This window comes from Castor canadensis, chromosome 9 (assembly GCF_047511655.1).
Source record: "Castor canadensis chromosome 9, mCasCan1.hap1v2, whole genome shotgun sequence".
Lineage (NCBI taxonomy): Eukaryota > Metazoa > Chordata > Mammalia > Rodentia > Castoridae > Castor > Castor canadensis.
This window is the reverse complement of record NC_133394.1, coordinates 113,816,314-113,835,243: the sequence shown is the minus strand read 5'-3', so window position 1 is coordinate 113,835,243 and position 18,930 is coordinate 113,816,314. Positions and strand designations below refer to the sequence as shown.

General features: G+C 34.3%; 1 protein-coding gene across 23 annotated transcripts in view; it reads left to right on the top strand.

The window, feature by feature from the left end:
* Fip1l1 (factor interacting with PAPOLA and CPSF1) overlaps nt 1-18,930 on the top strand; it is a 68,033-nt gene that overhangs the window by 10,891 nt on the left and 38,212 nt on the right. For 7 of the 23 annotated variants that reach the window (XM_074042255.1, XM_074042258.1, XM_074042257.1 and 4 more), the window contains 5 exons: nt 463-570; nt 1,348-1,478; nt 1,764-1,832; nt 9,576-9,685; nt 16,068-16,175. In XM_074042255.1, coding sequence (XP_073898356.1) covers nt 463-570; nt 1,348-1,478; nt 1,764-1,832; nt 9,576-9,685; nt 16,068-16,175 — 526 coding nt within the window. The remainder of the gene's footprint in view (nt 1-462; nt 571-1,347; nt 1,479-1,763; nt 1,833-9,575; nt 9,686-16,067; nt 16,176-18,930) is intronic. The other 16 variants (XM_074042260.1, XM_074042256.1, XM_074042251.1 and 13 more) reach the window with 3 other exon arrangements.

Sequence of the window (18,930 nt, the reverse complement as noted above, 5' to 3'; positions counted from 1 at the left end):
GATTTTAGTAGTTCTTTTGATAAATAATGTTTGACCATATGTCAAAGATATCACCAAACTTTTTCTGTAGAGGGCAAGGTAGCAAGAATTGTGGACTGTTCTTGCTATTTAGTTCTTTTTGGTTTGTTTTACAGCCCTTTAAAAATGTACAACTTTTCTTCACCCACACACTGTACCAAAACCAGTGATTTAAAACATAGAAATTAACAATTTTCTGTTGGTATAAGAATCCTTTATTAGTAATATATGTAATCTTTCCATTCAGCTTTTGTTAAAATTGCATCATAAAGCTTGACTTTACATACTTTTACTTATGGTAAACATTAATACTCTGTTTGAAACTTTGCCAGTTTTTGTACCTGGAAAAGTAAAAAAGGTGTTAATGTTTTCTGTTAGTCTGTGTTATCTCCCAGCTTCTTGCTAATGTAGTTCCTTTACCATCTTAACATTTCTATAAAATAGGAACGAAAGTCAAAGGGGTAGACCTTGATGCACCTGGAAGCATTAATGGAGTTCCACTTTTGGAGGTAGATTTGGATTCTTTTGAAGATAAACCATGGCGTAAACCTGGTAAGATTATTGTACATTATATTAGCTTCAAAAGATTTTTATGAGTTGGATTCTAGTGGCTCACTTTTGTAATCCTAGCTACTCAGGACATAGATCAAGAGGATCACAGTTTGAAGCTAGTCTCAGGCAAATGGTTTGCGAGACCCTATCTTGAAAATGACCAACACACACACAAAAGAGAGCTAGTGGAATGACTCAAGTGGTAGAGCACATGCCTAGGAAAGAGTTTTAGTCATTAGAAAGTATTTTTGAGCATCAATTTAGCATATTATTTTTTTCATTCTTTTATTAGCATGTAATAGTTGTACAGGGGATACATTGTGATGTTTACATATGTGCTTACAATGTATCTTAGTTGGATTTACCCCTTCCATTTGTTCTTCCGCCTCTCCTCTTCCTGCTTTTTAGAACAACTTCAACAAGTTTCATTCTTTTATTTTCGTATATGAACAGAAAATACATCTACCATTAGAATATTGTTTTTTCAATATTGTTTTTGTTGTCCTAAACAAATGAGTGGTAAAGACTTAGATTATTAAATTTAATTAGTGGCCAAGCATTATGGTAAATGTAGACTCCATACTGCTTTTTGCTAGGCAGGGGCTCTACCACTTGAGCCATTCCGCCTGTCCTATCAAAATGTTTTATACTCTTTGCTTCATGGAGGTAATTTTTGAGAAGGGGTAGGTGGTAAGATGATAAAATTCTGAACTTACATGTTTTTACTTCATTCTAGAGTGGAAATATTTGCATTATAAAAGTATGTTTTATCTTTAGGTGCTGATCTTTCTGATTATTTTAATTATGGGTTTAATGAAGATACCTGGAAAGCTTACTGTGAAAAGCAAAAGAGGATACGAATGGGACTTGAAGTTATACCAGTTACTTCCACTACAAATAAAATTACGGTAATTAGTAAATATTCCAGAATACCCATGCCTTTTTTACTGTCCCACTTTGACTCCCCAAATAAGTCATTTTTTCCCTACAAAGGTGGTTAAATGCTACATGATAGTTAAAAAAATTTCATTCTCTTTACCATGTTTTTTCCCCTTCCCTTTCGGAGTTGAATATTAATGATTATCTTATGTTCTTAGTTTCAAGTCAGACTAGCCACAGCTAGTTTGTCTTTTTATGGCCTATTAATTAAAAATTGTGTGGTATCTTAATGGGGAATATGTTATTTAACTTAGGCCGAAGACTGTACTATGGAAGTTACACCAGGTGCAGAGATCCAAGATGGCAGATTCAATCTTTTTAAGGTGAATTTTAGTAAATTATCCTTGGTTGCTCTCATTTTTTGTTCTTGAGTCTGCTCCCATACCACTACTCAAGGGACAAATTTAAAGTGGAAAATAGCTACCTTTTTTTTCCAAACCTTCAGCTTCCTGGTGACTTACAAATTTGCTGATTGTTGTTTTATCTCCACTTTTGCAAGCATGTGAATTTATAGTCTATCATACTAACAAATGCCAAGTAAAACTGTTCTTTGCTGTATGTTGTGGTTTTATTTGAGTATTGTATATGTATGTTTGTAGGATATAAAGGTCCATGGCCACAGGTTAAACACTTGAGCATAACTCGAGTTATGCTCTAATCTTTATCAGCAGAATTGTAGGTTTATTTTTCCTAATTTTCTTTAAAAAAAAAAAAAAAGACCTTGAAATCATGGTGTAATGTCTCTCATAGTTCAAGATATTTTCAAGAATTTCAGGCATTCTCTGAAAGTCTTAAGAATTCAATAGAACAGGATAAAGCCATTGATTTTTACAGTTAATACTGCAAAGGGCTAGGTTTGTGTAAGGGACCTGAAGGTTGACATTACCATCTGGGCATCAAGTCTGACTTTTGGCTTCTCCATGCCATGGTTTGATCACAGCCCTAGTTGAATGCACAGTATTGTATTTTCATGCCTCTCTTTGAAATTTGGTTGGGTATTCTTTCTTTTTGTTAACAGTTGTTTCTTATGTTGAATGACACTGGGATTAGATTGGGTTATACACTCAGGGAACTTTTGTCATCTGGATATGGACCTCGGTGTCCCTTTGGGGACTGCAGCCCTGTCCACCAAAACCCTGCCTTATGCAATGCATGTGCTATATCCGCAGATGTAGCTGCTCTGCTGGACACAGCTCTGTGTAGAGAGTTTAATTTTAATTTACATCCTACTATGGGTAAGTATTTGGTTCTTGTTCTGTTGTAAAAGTTTTGAAAGTACTTGATGATATCTACCCTGTTTTAAATGGTCATCGGGGTTTTTTTGGTGACTGTCTACTTGGGCACTGATTATTTTGTTTTAGTTGATTATGGGAATAGATAGAAAAGCTGTCTTTGCAACGAACTAGTTTGTTTGCAGTGGTGCTTTTTATTTGTTTCTAATAGATGAGAACTACTATTACAAGCTGTCAGCTTCTATATCCTTAATTTTTTTTATAGTAGATTTCCTTTTGGTTTTTTTTGGTGATACTGGGGTTTGAACTCAGAGTCTCATGCTTGCTAGACAGGTACTCTTACTGTTTGAGCCATACCTCCAGCCCTTATAGTAGACTTAAAGACAAAAATCTCATAGGGTCTCATTGCAGGTAGCCTTCATGATTGCGCATTACCTGCTGTCTATTGAAAAATTAGTTTTCACTTTCTTTTGATGATTTGATAGAGGTCATTGACGATCTCATTCTTACTTCCTTCTGAGTGGATAGGGGCTTGAATTTGATGGTTGAAATCTCATGGTTTGCTTGCTTTGGTAATGTGCTTATATACTAATAATATCTGTTAGAAATCCTGATTTGAGTATTGGAGATTTTAATAATGTGTGTGGCAAACTTTTACTTTGTGTATATTGTGGAAATAGGGCCATGATGAAAAAAGACCATAAACTATCTGCAAACATTTGTGGAGGTAGTGGGAAGCCATTTGAAGGTCTCTAATGGTAGGATAGCTTACAAATCTGGTTTTTAGACATAGGGGTAGACTGTAGTATATAAGGAAGATGAAAATAGGGAACTGCTGTGGTACCATAGGAGTGAAATGAACAAGGTCCTGAAATTAGTGATGAATGGGGCCTCGGAATGTAGTTAAGATTGCAGTTTAAATTCTTTTCATATCTATTGCAAAGATAGTTTTTTCTTCCTTAGTGTAGTGAGAGACAATCCATCAGCCTCTTTAAGGTAATATTTTTTTACTTCACATTATATAAATTTTAAAACATGGTAACAAGTAGAATAGTACAAAAGAGGTGCTTATCACACAGCTTCAGTGGTTATCAGCATTTTCAGTCGTGATGTAATAGCGTTTTATATATTCAAATGTGGATGGATTTTTTGTTTGTATTTTTGAGATGGGCCTGCTATGTAGTCCAGGCTTGTCTCATACTTGCTTTCCTACCTCTGTCTCCCAAGTTCTGGGATTATAGGCTGTGCCATCACTCCTGACTAAGTTTTTTTTTTTTTTTTTTTTAACAAAATAAAGATTAAATTTAATTAGGTATTAAAATAAAGTCTCTCAATTGGGTGCAAAAACAATTCTGCAATAATATAATTTAGGGTGAGAAGCAGGAGAGAAGTGACTTGAGAATGGGTAATATGTATGTAAGAAAAAAATTGTCCACAACCTTTTCTTAAAATATTTTTATAACCATATGTGTACATGTGTGTGCATGTGCATAGATTTTTTTTCCCCTGTGTAGATGTTTGTATGAGCTTTGTCATTAATATTCTGCAATTACACAGTGAATGTTTCTCGGTCTGTTTTTGTCCTTTGCACCAAGCACTTGATTGTGCCCTTTTAATTTGGAAGCATATATCCTTCATTTCTGGGACACTTTTTCTTATTTCATTTCTGCTGTTACATTTTTAATTTCCAAGGAAATTTTTACTATTTAATTGTAACATTCTTTTTTGCAGTATCCCTCTTTCAAAGGATGCTAATGATACGTTGTTTGCTTCTGTTAGGTTTTCTTTTCATGCCTGATCTGTTTCTTTTAAGTAAATTTTTTTTTTAGTTTGTTGTTTTGGCTTCGGACTTGGGCAAATGTTTGTTGAATATTGACCATTTTGTCTTCTAACAGTGGGCTGCTAATAGTTGATTGGAACTTTTGGGCATTAAATAGAACTTGTTGGCTGTAGGCTTTCCTGTAAGGCTGTGCTTTTTTCTTTTCACGTATTAATATTTTTAGGTTGTTGTTTTGCTTCTTTTTTTTTTCTTTTTTTTGCAGTAATCTGATTTTTCAGAGTAGGTATTTTCAGTTTCCTTCCTAGAAGGTGTATGGCTGGCTGATTGAAATATTTTGGGAGTTTAAGATGTTAGTTCCCAAACTATTTTAGGGGTGGGGAGTCCTGCCATAATATTCAATACAACCTTTTAAAATTTTTATTTTTGGCAGTATTGGGGTTTATACTCAGGGACTTGTGCTTAGGAGTTCTGTCACTTGAGCCATGCCCTCCAGCCCTACCTGTCATAATATTCAATCAGTATCTTTGCTTTCTCATAGCTGAATTAAGATTCAGCTTTCTTTGGTCTGCTTAGTTACTATTTTCTTCATCTGCTTTCAGAATCCAAAATTTCATTGTATTCTTAATTTTTTTGTTATTGTGGGATGAAACAACATTGCAGTAATTTATTTATGGCGTTCAACTTTTACTTTTTTCTCCTAACATTATTTCATAAATGTTTTCTTTGGTTATTAACTTTTTTGATAATTATAATTTTAAATAATTGTATAATCTTTTGAATATACATACCATAATTAACAAGTTTCTTTTTTTTAAATGTTCATTATAATATTAAACTTTTTAAAATGATGCCATGGTGGATGACCAAAGGAGGTTTTAAAAAATAATTCCAAAACTTTGGGTATAGCTGAAGAAATAATTTGGATAAACATTGTTTCTCGGACTTACTGATTCAGTTAAGCTTTTTTTGAATTTGCAGTATCTGACAAGAATGTGAATTTAGGAAATCAGTTGTAATGTCTTACAGTCACTTCTTAGAATGTTGGGGTGTGTGAATCCATTATACTCTGGGCTAGACACATTTTGAGTATGAAATTCCAAATGTAACACCTGAAGACAAACATGATAGTTCAAGTTGAACAGGAAGGTTGCTAGAATTGTTTAATATAATGAATGTATTATGAGAAATTAATGATAAAAGAAAAGTCAGTTATTACATGTTTAAGAATCTACCCCAATTATGGGCAATTAAAAAATTTAAAAATGCTAACATAAAATTCAGAAATTAGCATATTTTATTATTATTTTCCTCAAACACATCGGAAATATTTTCCCCTATAGTTCACCTGCATGATCTTTATCAAATTTATTGAGGCATACGTTATGTCAAATAAATTGCATCCGTTTAAAACAAACAATTTGATCAGTTTGGACAGATGTCTATCTACTGTAGCACTGTCACCATAGACACTCAACATTTCCATCACCCTCCATAGTTTCATTGTGCTCTTTTGCCATCCATGCCTCTTTCTCCCCCTGGCCACTGCTCAGGGGCTTTGTAGGAATGTTGTCAACCAGTTTGCACTTCTTTTTGTCTGTCTTCTTTTTACTCAACATATGATTTGGGGACGAATCAGTGCTGTCACGTGTACCAGGAGCATGTTGCCTTTTATAGCTGATTAGCATTATGTTGTGTGGACATGCCTCTTTTTATTTATGTACTCCCCTGTAGATGGGCATTTGAGTTGTTTCCAGTTTGTACTATTGTGAACATTTCTGTCATGAGTGAATGTTGAGTCTTCTTACTGGCTTTTTCTGCTGCTGAAATAATCATGTTGTTTGTCTACTTTATTAACATCTCAAATTATAGTGATTCATTTTTCAACTTTGAATTCCTGTAATAAACCATACTTTTCTTGGTGCATTCCACATAATTACTTCTTTTAAAAAATCTATCTTCTTGACTTTTCACCTTTCCTTCTCTTGTGTGTATATGTATGTGTATTTTTAAATCTTTGCTTCCTTCCTTCTTTGTCCTCTCCCATTTCTCTTCTTTTGACTATTCCAGGTAATGCAGTAGGTTCAGCAGGCAGAGAAGGGGGGCATAAGAGATATAACCCCATAGTTTATCTGTCTTAATGGGAAAGATAGTGATTAAATGACCAAGCCACAGATTATATGGCCATAAACTCCATGGTCTTTGAAGGGCTTCAAAAAAGTGACCTTAAAGCTGAGTCCCAAAGACAATCAAATCACAAGTATTTATTGATATGCTAGGTCCTGTTTTGTAGGCACTTGGGTACAGATTTATATTATACATAGATCATGTCTTCAAAGATCCTGTTAAAGTGGCAGTAGACCATAGTCATTCAACAAAATAAGATAATTTCAGCTAATGATACTAATAAGTTCTATGAAGAAAATAAAAAAATGATAACATGATAGAGACTGAAAGTGAGAGAAGGCCACTCTAAGGAAGTAATTTGAGTGATACAATAGTTCTTCCATATCCACAGGAGGATGCATGAAATTGCAGATAGTCCTGAAGTTTATATATATACTGTGTTTTTTCCTCTTTCTGTATATACGTGATAAAGTTTACTTTATAAATTAAGCAAATAAGGCATTAACAATAATGCCTAATAAAAATTAGAAGAATCATAACCTTACACTGTAATAAGAGTTAGGTGAATGCGATCTCTCTGAAAATAATTGCTATACTATAGATCTTACCAACCCCAGCATACTATGTTATGCTTTATAATTTTTTTTCCTTATTAAATTGAGGACTTTTACTTTTTCACTGAAAGGAAGTAACTTAAGGCTTTTCTTTGGCATAGCCAACTTGCCAGCGTCCCTTATCTTGCTCTTTGGTACCATTATTAAGTAAAATAGGGGTTAGTTAAACACCAGCACTGTGATATCACTACAGTCAATCCAGTATCCCAGACAACTGGGATTAATGGGCAGAGAGCCCATTAATTGATAGTGTGGATATACTAGACAAAGGGATGGTTGAGGTCATAGCTGTGATGGAGATGAGAAAGCACATGATTTTATTACATTACTCAGGCCATATACAACTTAGCAATTATTTATTTTTAGAATTTTTCCATTAAAATTTTTGAACTACTTTTGACATATAACATACTACAGAAAGTGAAACTGTAGATAAGGGGGCTCCTGTATTTGAATAGGAAAAAGCTGTGAGATGATGAGGAGAGAGAATATTCCAAACAGAAGGAACATCAGTGCAGAAACCCTGGCAAAGGAGAAGCCTGTATGTTTTAAAGACAAAAAAAAAAACCCAAAAAACAACAAGGCTATTGTGACTGGGTGTAGTAAAGATGAGTTGGGAAAGAATAGGGGAAAAGAAGGTCAGAGAGGTAGTTCTTACAGGTCATGTTACAGATTTGATTTTATTCTGAATGTAATGGGAAGCCACTGGAGAATTTTGATCAGACTTGAGTTAATTTACACTTTTAATACGATTGCTTTGGCTGTGTACAGAGGATAGATTTTAGATTGTTAAGAGCAAAACTGAAGAGCCAAATTAATTTGGCAGCATAATTGAGATATACTGATGGATTTGACTTGGGTTTTGGGTGCAGACATCATACTGATGGAGTTTGGTATATATTGTAGAGGTAAAGTTAACATAGTGTATGTTGACATGTATTAGGTAATACCTACTATATTTTGTTTTCTTTGAGAAACTTAGTAGATGACAGTGGCATTTATTTATGAGGAAGACTTAGGATCAGATTAGGGGGAATCAGTAGTTTAGTTTTGTCCATAGTAACTTCGAGATGCCCGTTAGAATTTGGATATAAATTGCTGGTGCTCAGGAGCAGTTGGGACCATAACGTCAACTCTTGAGTGGTGATCTTCATCTCTCCTTAGTATCAGGGTGTTTTAAATGGATTTGCATTTTAAGCAGTAGAACTCATTTTCAAAAAAAAACTCCAAACAATGTTACACCCTAATTATATTAAGGTATCCGTGATAACGCTGATCACTGATTAAAAAGAGCTTTGACTCTTGATAACTTAAATTCTGAAGGGTTTGTTTTATTTGTTCTTCACACAGTGATGAGTTGGGAGGCAGATGAGTTCTGAAATTGAATCACTAGTTAAAATATGTCAGAATCAAAGTACCTGAAGTTGTCTTGGCCATAGCTTCATAGAGAACGACAGTGGTGATGCTGAATTTAGATGGAACAGGAAGAATAGAATTTAAGTGGGGCCTAATATGTGATGTGATGTTATTTTTAAGTATAGAAGAGCTTTGCTTAAATTTAGTAATTTGATGATGATTTTACATTAGGAAGGTGAAAATAAAATGAAAAGAGCATGAATACTGGTCCAGAGGTGTATGACTGGACCATATTCAAAGTGTAAGTGCCCACCTGGTTTGAAAGCTAATATAAAGAGAGAGAAAAGTAGTAAGGGGACAGATGACTGGCTTTCAACATCTAGTTCTGCTGAACTGGCAGGAGGCACTAGTGTTGCCTCCTGGGAAACACTGGTTTCCCAGGAGATGGGAAAATGGAGAAAGATTGTGCAGGAGCAGATTATCAAAGTGGTGTTGCAGCAAGTTGCAGCCTGAAGTAGAAAATGGTCAGTGTGGGTAAAATGGTCACTAATTTCTTTGATAACGGTAGTGAACACAAAAGGGGAAAATTCTTCAAAGCATTTTATAAATTCTGAAACATGAAGTCATAATCAAATATTTTGGATTCATTTGTATTGATCTGGAAGAATATGTAAAAGTCTTGAAAAAACTGCAGTTTATTGAACCTCTGACAAAATGTGAACATTTTTAATAGTTGGAACATTTTGATCCTAGAATCCATCTTTATGTCTTTCACTTAAGTGCTAATCTAAAACAGGTCAGTTTTAATAAATTCAGCTGTGAAACATTCTTTGCACTTAACTTCAAATTAGGTGTTATAAGCTTATTTTAACATCTTAAGTGCATTGTATTGGAGTGTTCTATTAAATTAAGCTAATAACCCACAAGCTAATAAACTCTCTCGCTCCCCCTTTTTTTAAGGTACAGCAGGGAAGAACTGGAAATTCAGAGAAAGAAACAACACTTCCATCTACAAAAGCTGAGTTTACTTCTCCTCCATCTTTGTTCAAGACTGGACTCCCACCAAGCAGGTTAGTTAGACAGTTTTATCTTAATTATTGTATCTTTACATTGTATTTGTGTTGTATTAAGTATAAAATTTCCCAGGGTTCTATCAACAAAAACTGGAACATTCTACTTTCAGTACAAAGTCCTTGTGAAAACTTTTGGTTGGTATTCCATTTTAAAAACCTGGGAAAGCAAGAAATGAACAGTATATACTTAATGCGTATGCTTAAAGAGACAATAATCTTATATTCAGGGAAGGTGGTAACAGTGACCACGCTGTTCTCTGTGCATATTATTCTAACATAAAGATTTATTGGACTTCCTAAGTCTAGCCTGATTTTACTAAAAGAGGTGGTAGAAATTTCAGTCTGGGAAATCTTTCAAATTAAAATGCTTTGCTTTTCTTTCTTTAGTTTTACATAACACTTTTGTATACACAAAATCTAAATAAAGAAGCAAATATGCTGGAAAATGTCTTTTTAATTCAGGTGTGACAAATAGTTATCCTATAACCTCATTATAGGGAAAACAGCAAAGGACAGGAACACTAGGGAAGTACAGTTTTGTGTATTAAATGAGTTAATTTATGTGAAGTGTTTTAGAATAGTGCTTGCTATTATAATTAAGCTATTTAAAATCCAAAAATTAGAGATAAGGGCAAAATAGTTTTTGCTGGGTATCGAGGGGGTGGGGGGTAAGGGACGGGGTGGACGGAGTGGGGAGAAATGACCCAAACATTGTATGCACATATGAATAAAAATAAAATAAAAAATAAAATCCATATCAGTTTTTCTGTACTTTGCCACTTTTTTTTGTTTTGTTTTTTTAAATTGCGCTGGATTATATAGGACCTTGTCATTATAAGATCTTTGGCTTTTCCTGTATTTGAAATGAATAGGGAATCACTGTCAGATTTTGAGCAAAGCAATAAAATAATATGATTCAGGTTTTTAAATCTCAATTTCTCTGCTTTACTAAGCGCAGCCTATACAGTGATTAAAGATGGAAACAAGGGACAGTTGGAAGGTTGCTGCAAATATCTAGGCAAAAGATAATGGTGACATTACCAAGGTGATAGTGGTAGAGATGGTAAGAAGTCATCAGATACTGAATACTTCAAAAGTCAAACCAATAATAGCCTATCATGATTGATTGGATATAGATTATAGAGAAAAAGAAGTGAAGATTTTTATTTTCAATACAACTGCAGTGATGAAGTTGTCATTACTGAGATGGGAAAGATTATAGGAGGAGTGGCTTTTGAAAGGGAGAAGACCAAGACTTCAGCTTAGTATATAATAAAATTTAGATGCCTATTCAAAATAAAAAGGGAAATTTGGGAAGTTGGATATATGTATCTGGAATAAGGAGAAGGTTATTAACCAGAGATAGAAATTTGAAATGATGACACCATTCAGATGATATTTAATTAAGCTATGAGATGGAATTAAACCATAAAATAAGTATTGATTGAAAAGTGGTAAGAAGACAGCCTTGAGGAACTCTGTCAGGGGAAATCAGTAAAAGGAGACCAATAAAGAGGAATGACTAGTGAAGTAGGAAGAAGCCCAGTGTGTTTTTACAAAGGAATATGTTTTAAGAAAGAATGATCAACTGTCAAAATGTTAATGATTGATTGGTCAAGGAGATGAAGACTGAGAGTGACTATTGGATTTTCATCTATGAAGGTCACTGTTACCAGATTCTGAGCAGGATTGTTTAAGTGGTTTTAAATGGTGAAGGTAAAGGTAAACAACTTTGGAATGGGTTCAAGACAAAAAGTTGAAAGAGAGGGATTAGAAAAAAAAAATATGGACTATTTTTGAAAGACTATTTCCTTTCTTCTGTGGGGGCTGGATGCAGAGAAATGGACAGTATATGGAGGGAACTGTGGAGTCAAGGGTTTGCAAAATTGAAGAATTTGCAGCACCTTGTATACTTGAGGGATGATTTAACTGGAGGGGAAATTGATGATGCAAATGAGAAAGGCAATAATTGTACAGCAGTGCTCTTAATAAGGCCAGAGGGGATGGGATGTAATATGCAAGTGACAAGGTTAGACTTAAGTAGGAGCATGGACAAAAAGCAAGTCACTCATAATAACAGAGAATGTACGATGCAGGATCCCATAATAATGGGAACAATTGAGAGTTCTCTTGATTGCTTTCTCTTTCACAGTAAAATAAGCTGTAGACTTGTCTGGAGAGAGTAAAGATGGTGGAGTGGGGATTTGAAGGTTTAAGAAGAGAGGAAAAGGGCTGAAATAGGGTTTTATTGGAGTCAGTGAATAAATTGAGGGAAAGAATAGGCTTACTTGGCAGTAGAAAGGAAGTGTGGAGTGGACTTTTTAATTTTTTTTTTTGTGATACTAGGGTTTGAACTCAGGGCCTTACACTAGATAGGCAGGTACTCTTCCACTTGAGCCACTACTCCACCAGCCGTGTGTGTGGGTGTGGGTGTGGGTGTGGGTGTGTGTGTGTAGTATTTTTGAGGGTCTTTTGTTGTCCAGGCTGGCCTCAACTTGAGATCCTCCTGATCTCTGCCTCCTGAGTAGCTAGGATTGCAGGTGTGAGTCACTGGTGCCCAGCTAGAGGAATTTTCTTCAAAGTGGAAAAAATTACAGTATTTTTTATATGCTGATGAGAATGAGTTAGTAGAATGAAAAGTAGATGGCACAGGAGAGAAACTGTATTTCCAGTTTTTCTTGAGATTAATACCATGGTCTTAAATAAGCCATATTAGCCTATTTATGTATTTTCTTTCACTTTTGTCGTGTATGCTTAAAGTATGTCTATGAAGAGTAGCTAGAGTGGTTTTTAGCATGAGTAGAGGTAGGTTATATCAAGTAAATATAACAAAGGAATAGAGGGGCCAAAAAGTCAGCATATACTCAAAGGTGATCTAAGGAGAGATGGATAAATGACAGTAAAAAGTAGCTAAAGGAAGGATGGAAAATGAGCAGGCCTATTACCTCTACAACCTATAGAAACTCACTGGCTTTGCATGTAGCATGTAGCACTGTCACTTTTTAATATAAAGAACAGTGCCCATGCTCATAAGGAAAGTTTGATTCAAGATTCATCCTGAATTGATCAAAAGAATAATTTTCAGTCATTTTGAAATATTTTCCTAAATTATGTTTGGAAGTAGAATTTTATTGACTTGACGGAGGAGACGGGGACGTCATTTATTAAAACCTAATGAAGACTACAAAGTAGACATTTAGGAGTAATAGCTGTACTGCTGCCCTAAAACTATATTTCCATTGCGAAAATCTTAGATTGCCTTATGAGTGTACAGATAAATATTGATGTGTTTGTGCAGAACTTTAACAACTTTTCAGTATTTTCTTAGTAGAAAAATTGAGTTTCTAGCTTTTTGTACTGCCCAGCAAATTGGCATACTTAAGTAAAATGCTATATTTACTATCAGAATATCCTGCTTAATCTTTAAAAGTTTTCATATTATTTACCTTTTTTTGAAGTACATGCATACAGACAAAATTATGAGTTTAAAGCTGGATGGGTTTTCACATACCTTGTAAACCAGCACACAGAGTGAAAAACAGCACATGGCTGGCAGAGTGGGTCTGATGGTAGAGTGCTTCCCTAGAAAGGATGAGGCCCTGAGTTCAAACCCCAGTGCCACACACACAAGAAGAGAAACAGAGCATTATCATTCTCCCAGAAGTCCCTGTTATGTGTCTTTCATTTGTTGCTTATTTTTTTTAACATTTTATTTTGGCAAAAAATTCAAACTTAAAAAGACTTTCAAGAGAAGTACAAAAATCTTCCTTATACACAGATTTATCAGGTACTAGTACATTACCATATTTGCTTTAGAATTTCTCAAAACCGTTTTTCTTTCTGAACCAGTGAATGGAAATTGTGGGCATAATTCCTCCTATCCATAAATTCTTCAGTATGTGTTTCTTAAGAACAAGGATGTTCCGATACATATACATGTTCATAGGCCACAGTTTTCAAAGGCAGAGAAATCTGGTAATGAGTCAATACTGTTGTCTAGTTTGCAGGCCATGAATTTTGCTAGTTATTCCATTAATGTCCTTTCAGTAATGTCCTGTATTGCAGTTCTTTCCTCCTTGATTTAGGATTTGATCCAGGATCATTTACTTTTTTTTTTTTTTGAAATAGAGTTTTGCTTTGTAGTTCAGGCTGGTCTCAAACTCTCAATCTACCTGCCTCAGTCCCTAGTGTTGGAATTATAGGCATGCACCACTACACTTGCCTAGATTAACTCTTATTTTATGTGTCAGAGTATTATGTGTGGTTTGTAAGTATGGCTTATTTATTTATGTGGTGTCTAAACCAACCATACATATACACTATAATTCATTTTGATTCTCAAATTATTCCACATTTGGTCAGTGGAAGTCTCTTCAAACTGGCTTCTCTGACCTTTTCATATGTTACCGCCTTTTTTTTTTTTTTTTTTTCCTATTGGATTCTTTACATTTGGCATTACCAGGATGTTCCAGGCTTATTTTGTGCTTTCCCTGCTTCTTCACAAGAACCATCCATCTCTTGAAGGCACTCATTCCTATTAGCAGGAAATGGTAATTACAAATCAAGGTGAGGGTGCTAACTGTGGTCAGTGCATTGGGCATCATTATTTGCACATTCAGGCCAGGAAAAAAGTAGTTTTCATAAGAAATTATCATATTCATATTTTTATAAAATCTTAATTATGAAGTCATTGCATTTCTTTTACATCCAATTTGAAATCACAGAGTTCTTACCTCTTTTCTATTCCACATTACATCTTCCTTTTTTCATGGTGACAAGCTGACTCCCAACAACTTCACTGTAAATACTCACTTGATCCATATTCAAATTCAGTACAAAAGAGATTAAGAACTTCTACACCTAACCATTCACTCTACTGTTAAGTAAAGTTCAATATTTGGGGAATTTTTTTCTTTCATTTCTTTTTTTTTGCTGAGGAATAGCAAAACTACTGTGTTCAAAAGTTTTCTTTGGAGTGGTGTATTAATCATTTAAAATATAATTTGATCCATTGTATCTGTTTGTTTTCACTTGTAGCATTTTTTTTCCCACCCTTGTTATTAATGCAATTTTTTTGTATATATAATATGTTTAATATAGTTCCAAAGGCAAGTTATCCAAAGGTATATAGAGATTTGTCACTCTTCTCTCTATTTCTTTCACTATTGTCAGTAATAAATTTCATTTAATTTCTAGTTTATTCCTGTGTTTCTGGGTACATAAACAAGCAGATAAATAAATGTGTATATTTTTCTAGTTGTTTGGAAAGAGCATTTTATTAATCTTTTAAAGGATTGACAAGAATAGGAATTTTTTTTCTCTTTAACAGTACTGGGGCTTGAACTCAGGGCCTTCACCCTGAGTCACTCCACCGGCCCTTTTTGTGATGCATATTTTCAAGACAGGGTCTCACAAACTATTTGCCCAGACTGGCTTCGAACTGCGATCCTCCTGATCTCTGCCTCCTGAGTACCTAGGATTACAGGCGTGAACCATCAGTGCAAGAATGAGAATTTGAACTCAGGAATTCTGGATCCAGAATCCTCATATTTGTGTGTGTATAGACTGTAAAAACATGTCTATATATGCATCTGTTTGTGTGTGTGTGTGTGTGTGTGTGTCTGTTTACAAACCAGAAAAAAGGTGAATGCTTTGGCCATCTTGATAGGATAAAAATATCAGCTACAGAACAGTTCTTCAGTTAGTTACCTAGGTACTAAGATAAATGAACAGTAGTGTTGACACTAGATATCACTCTCAGTCCAATACTGCTTTCCTATGCGTAAATAGTATGAATCCTTTTGAAATCAACTATAATATTAAACTAAAGGAAAAAAAAGGATTGATGAGAGTATGAATACCTGAACTTTTTATGGAGTGTGTTTCTAGAAATAAAATGAACTTTCTCTGGAATTTTGATAATTTAAAATTTAGTTTTAATAATTATATATATATGTATTTATTACAGGTTTTAGTGAAACACACCAGAGTGCTGTTATGAGCTGGCTCACTTAGTACTACAAATATAGGGAGAGAAATGCCAAAATTTTTCATAAAATTAATTCAGAGGCACAGAAATTTATTTTTTGGCGATGTATTTTAGCTGAAGCCCTTGGTTATTTTCTCATTCCTGCGTTTTGATAAACATTGTTGAAGAATATTTCTAAAAAATAATTGTAGCGTTAATAAAATGTTGATAACATATCTATATTTATATGTTGTAGTCTTACTATGACAACAAATATATGACTTGAAAGCAGAGATACTTATAGGAACATGTCAGAATTTTTGAAAAAGCATGTCAAAGTTGAAAATAGAACAAGGGGGTGAGAGACAACAATGTGTAAGAAAAAAAAACACAGATAATTTATCTCACCAGAAACAGCACCTCTTCCCAGTCTCAGACAAGTACTGCTTCCAGAAAAGCCAATTCAAGCGTTGGGAAGTGGCAGGATCGATACGGGAGGGCTGAGTCACCTGATCTGAGGTAAGGATACTTTTAAACATTGGGTACTCTGATGTTTAGGTCATCAGTGTTATTTTGTCTGTGGTAGTACAGCAAATTTTGATTAGCCTGTATTATATTTTTACCTCCCCAAACAATGCTTCTTCAGGGTACATTTGGGAGATTTTTAATTACCTTAAACATCCAGCATGTGTCTTGCTGTACAATACACAATGCATAATAAATTGCACTGAACCGCACTAATGGGTGCCCAATAAATCTATTTCTTTTTCGCTTGCTGCAGGTTCTTTCTCATGTCCTGTTAAAATATCCTCAGGTGCTTTTCGCTAGTTATGGAATAAAATCTAATCTGAGCTTGTATTTAGTATCTACAAAATTTGACTCCACTGAATCTTTCCCATCTTTATATCAACTAGAGTGCATAAAAATGCTATTCAGTTAAGTGGGTCTGCCAGCTCGCTTAGAGTGTATAATGTCTTTTGTGGTGGTTATTCTTTGACTCATGATCTTACCCTCCAAAGAATTTTGGTATTTCTTAAATTGTGTATTTACAAAGCATACAACCTTAAATAGATAGAATCTGTTCTCTGTGCCTGTAAAGCAGAAATAATAACTTGATTCTTTAGTGAGATAATGAGAAGCACTAGGATATGAAAATCCATAGCCAACAGTAGTTAGTCTGAGAGATTATACTTCAATGCCTAACTTGGAAATACTGACTAATATAGCTTCCAAATACACCATTTGACATTTTAAATAATAAGGCATATGCCTGATTTTATTTGGTTTTGTTTTGCTTTTGTTGTTTAAGAATTTTAGACTTTCTAAAATCTTACGTTATTGTGTTTTAAACTAATTTTAAAAAACTTTTAGATACATAAATTGTGGTAAGATGCCTTTGATTATAATGCCTTATAAAAAGCAAATCTTTTTCTATAGAACAGTGCCATGAGTTTTAAGAAGTTCTAGTCAATGCCTTGTTAGGATTTCATACTAGAAAAGAATAGCTAATTCATGTCAAAGTGAAAAAAGCATTTTGACCTGTTAAAGAATATTCCAAACTGTTAGGTCAGGTCTAATAACTAATACAAGTAGAAATAAATTATCTGTATTTTCAGAGTAATGTTACATGTGTTGCTTTAGTGAGTTGTGAAATGAAAATTTGTAAATCTTATGTTAATAAATTTACTTTTTCATATGCATTATATCATGATTCCTTTTCTTTTGCAAACTGGAGTTTGAGCTCCACCAACCCTTTTTTGTGATGGTTTTTTCGAGAAAAGGTCCTCATGAACTATTTGCCTGGGCTGGCCTTGAATGGCGACCCTCCTGAGTAGTAATCCTGTAGGATTACAGATGTGAGCCACTGGCACATGGCAAATGGATTTTTGATACTAAAATTCTACTTGAGGAATTGAGAAGTTTCAAGGTTTTGTTTTGTTTTGCTTTGTTTCATGGTGCTGGGGATCAAATTTAGGGCTTTGTGCTTGCTATGCAAGGGCTCTGCCACTGAGGTACAAAACAGACCTTTTTTGAGATAGTCTTGATTTGTAGCCCAAACTGGCCTCAAACTCTTGATCTTCCTGCCTCAGCCTCTCTAGTGCTGGGATTACACGTGTGCCACTACTTTTGATGAGAGTTATTTTAAATAAAGAAAAGTTTGATCTGACAAATATGGAGTGAAGTATATTAACTTTTTCACATTTGACATTTCTGTGAAACCCATTTAATTTCTCTCTCTTTTTTTTTATTTTACAAATGTCTCTAAATATAATTTCTGCATGGTGATTAACTTGATTTAGTACACACTTGGATTTATATTTGACCTGGTCAGCTGAACTTTATATATGCATCAGTATGCCACTCTTGGTAATGAATTAGTAGCCATCTTTCTATGTGAAGAATGACTAATGTTCTTAAACTTACAGCTGTTCTATGGCAAAAGTAGTAGATTTGAACTTTAAGTCTAGTTTTGTTAGTAATTACCTCTGTGAATTAAGGAGAGTTCCCTAAAATCTCTGTGCCTCCATTATCACATTTGTGAAATGGTGAGACTAGACTGTATAATCTGGAAAGCCTCTTCATTTCTGAAATTGCTTATTTCCTGGCTAGTCCTTTGTTTACAATGGAAAAGGAGATCATAGAAAGTAAGGCATTTGCCTAGATTCACAGCTAGTTATGACACAGAGCCAAGAATAGAGTCCCTTCAATTCAGGCAAGTAGACTTTCATAGGCAAAAGTTTAGAAATACTGAGAAATCTTAATTTTAATGTAATTTAAATCTTTATATTGGTTTATTTTCCTTTATTGTTTTAGCATCTGAAATTCCTTTTGTCAGTCATTTGACTTGGAATTTTTTACTTAAAATTATTATGCCTTTAATATACTTTATTTCTTAAAAATGACTAGTTTATAGGGAAAATAATTGGTTCTTATACCTGAAGATGATGCATCTCAGTGCTTAATTTATGTAAAGTCCCTTCCCTGCTGTTCTCCCCCTAAAAAAAGATGCTCTGGAAACACAAAATGCTCGTCATTCTGACTGTGAGTAGCGTTAGGGAATGCATATGTAGTAGGAAATTTGACAAAGCAGTTTGTGTACTTTATGTATGTGCTTTTGGAAATTCAAAAGTAAATACCCTCAATGAAAGCTGTTTATTCTCTTTTCAAACATTGTGTGTATATATGTAGAGTGTATACTGTATAAGTACTCACGTGCACGTGGATAGCATAAGATAGAAAACTAGATTCCAGGTCTCATATATAATGTAACTGA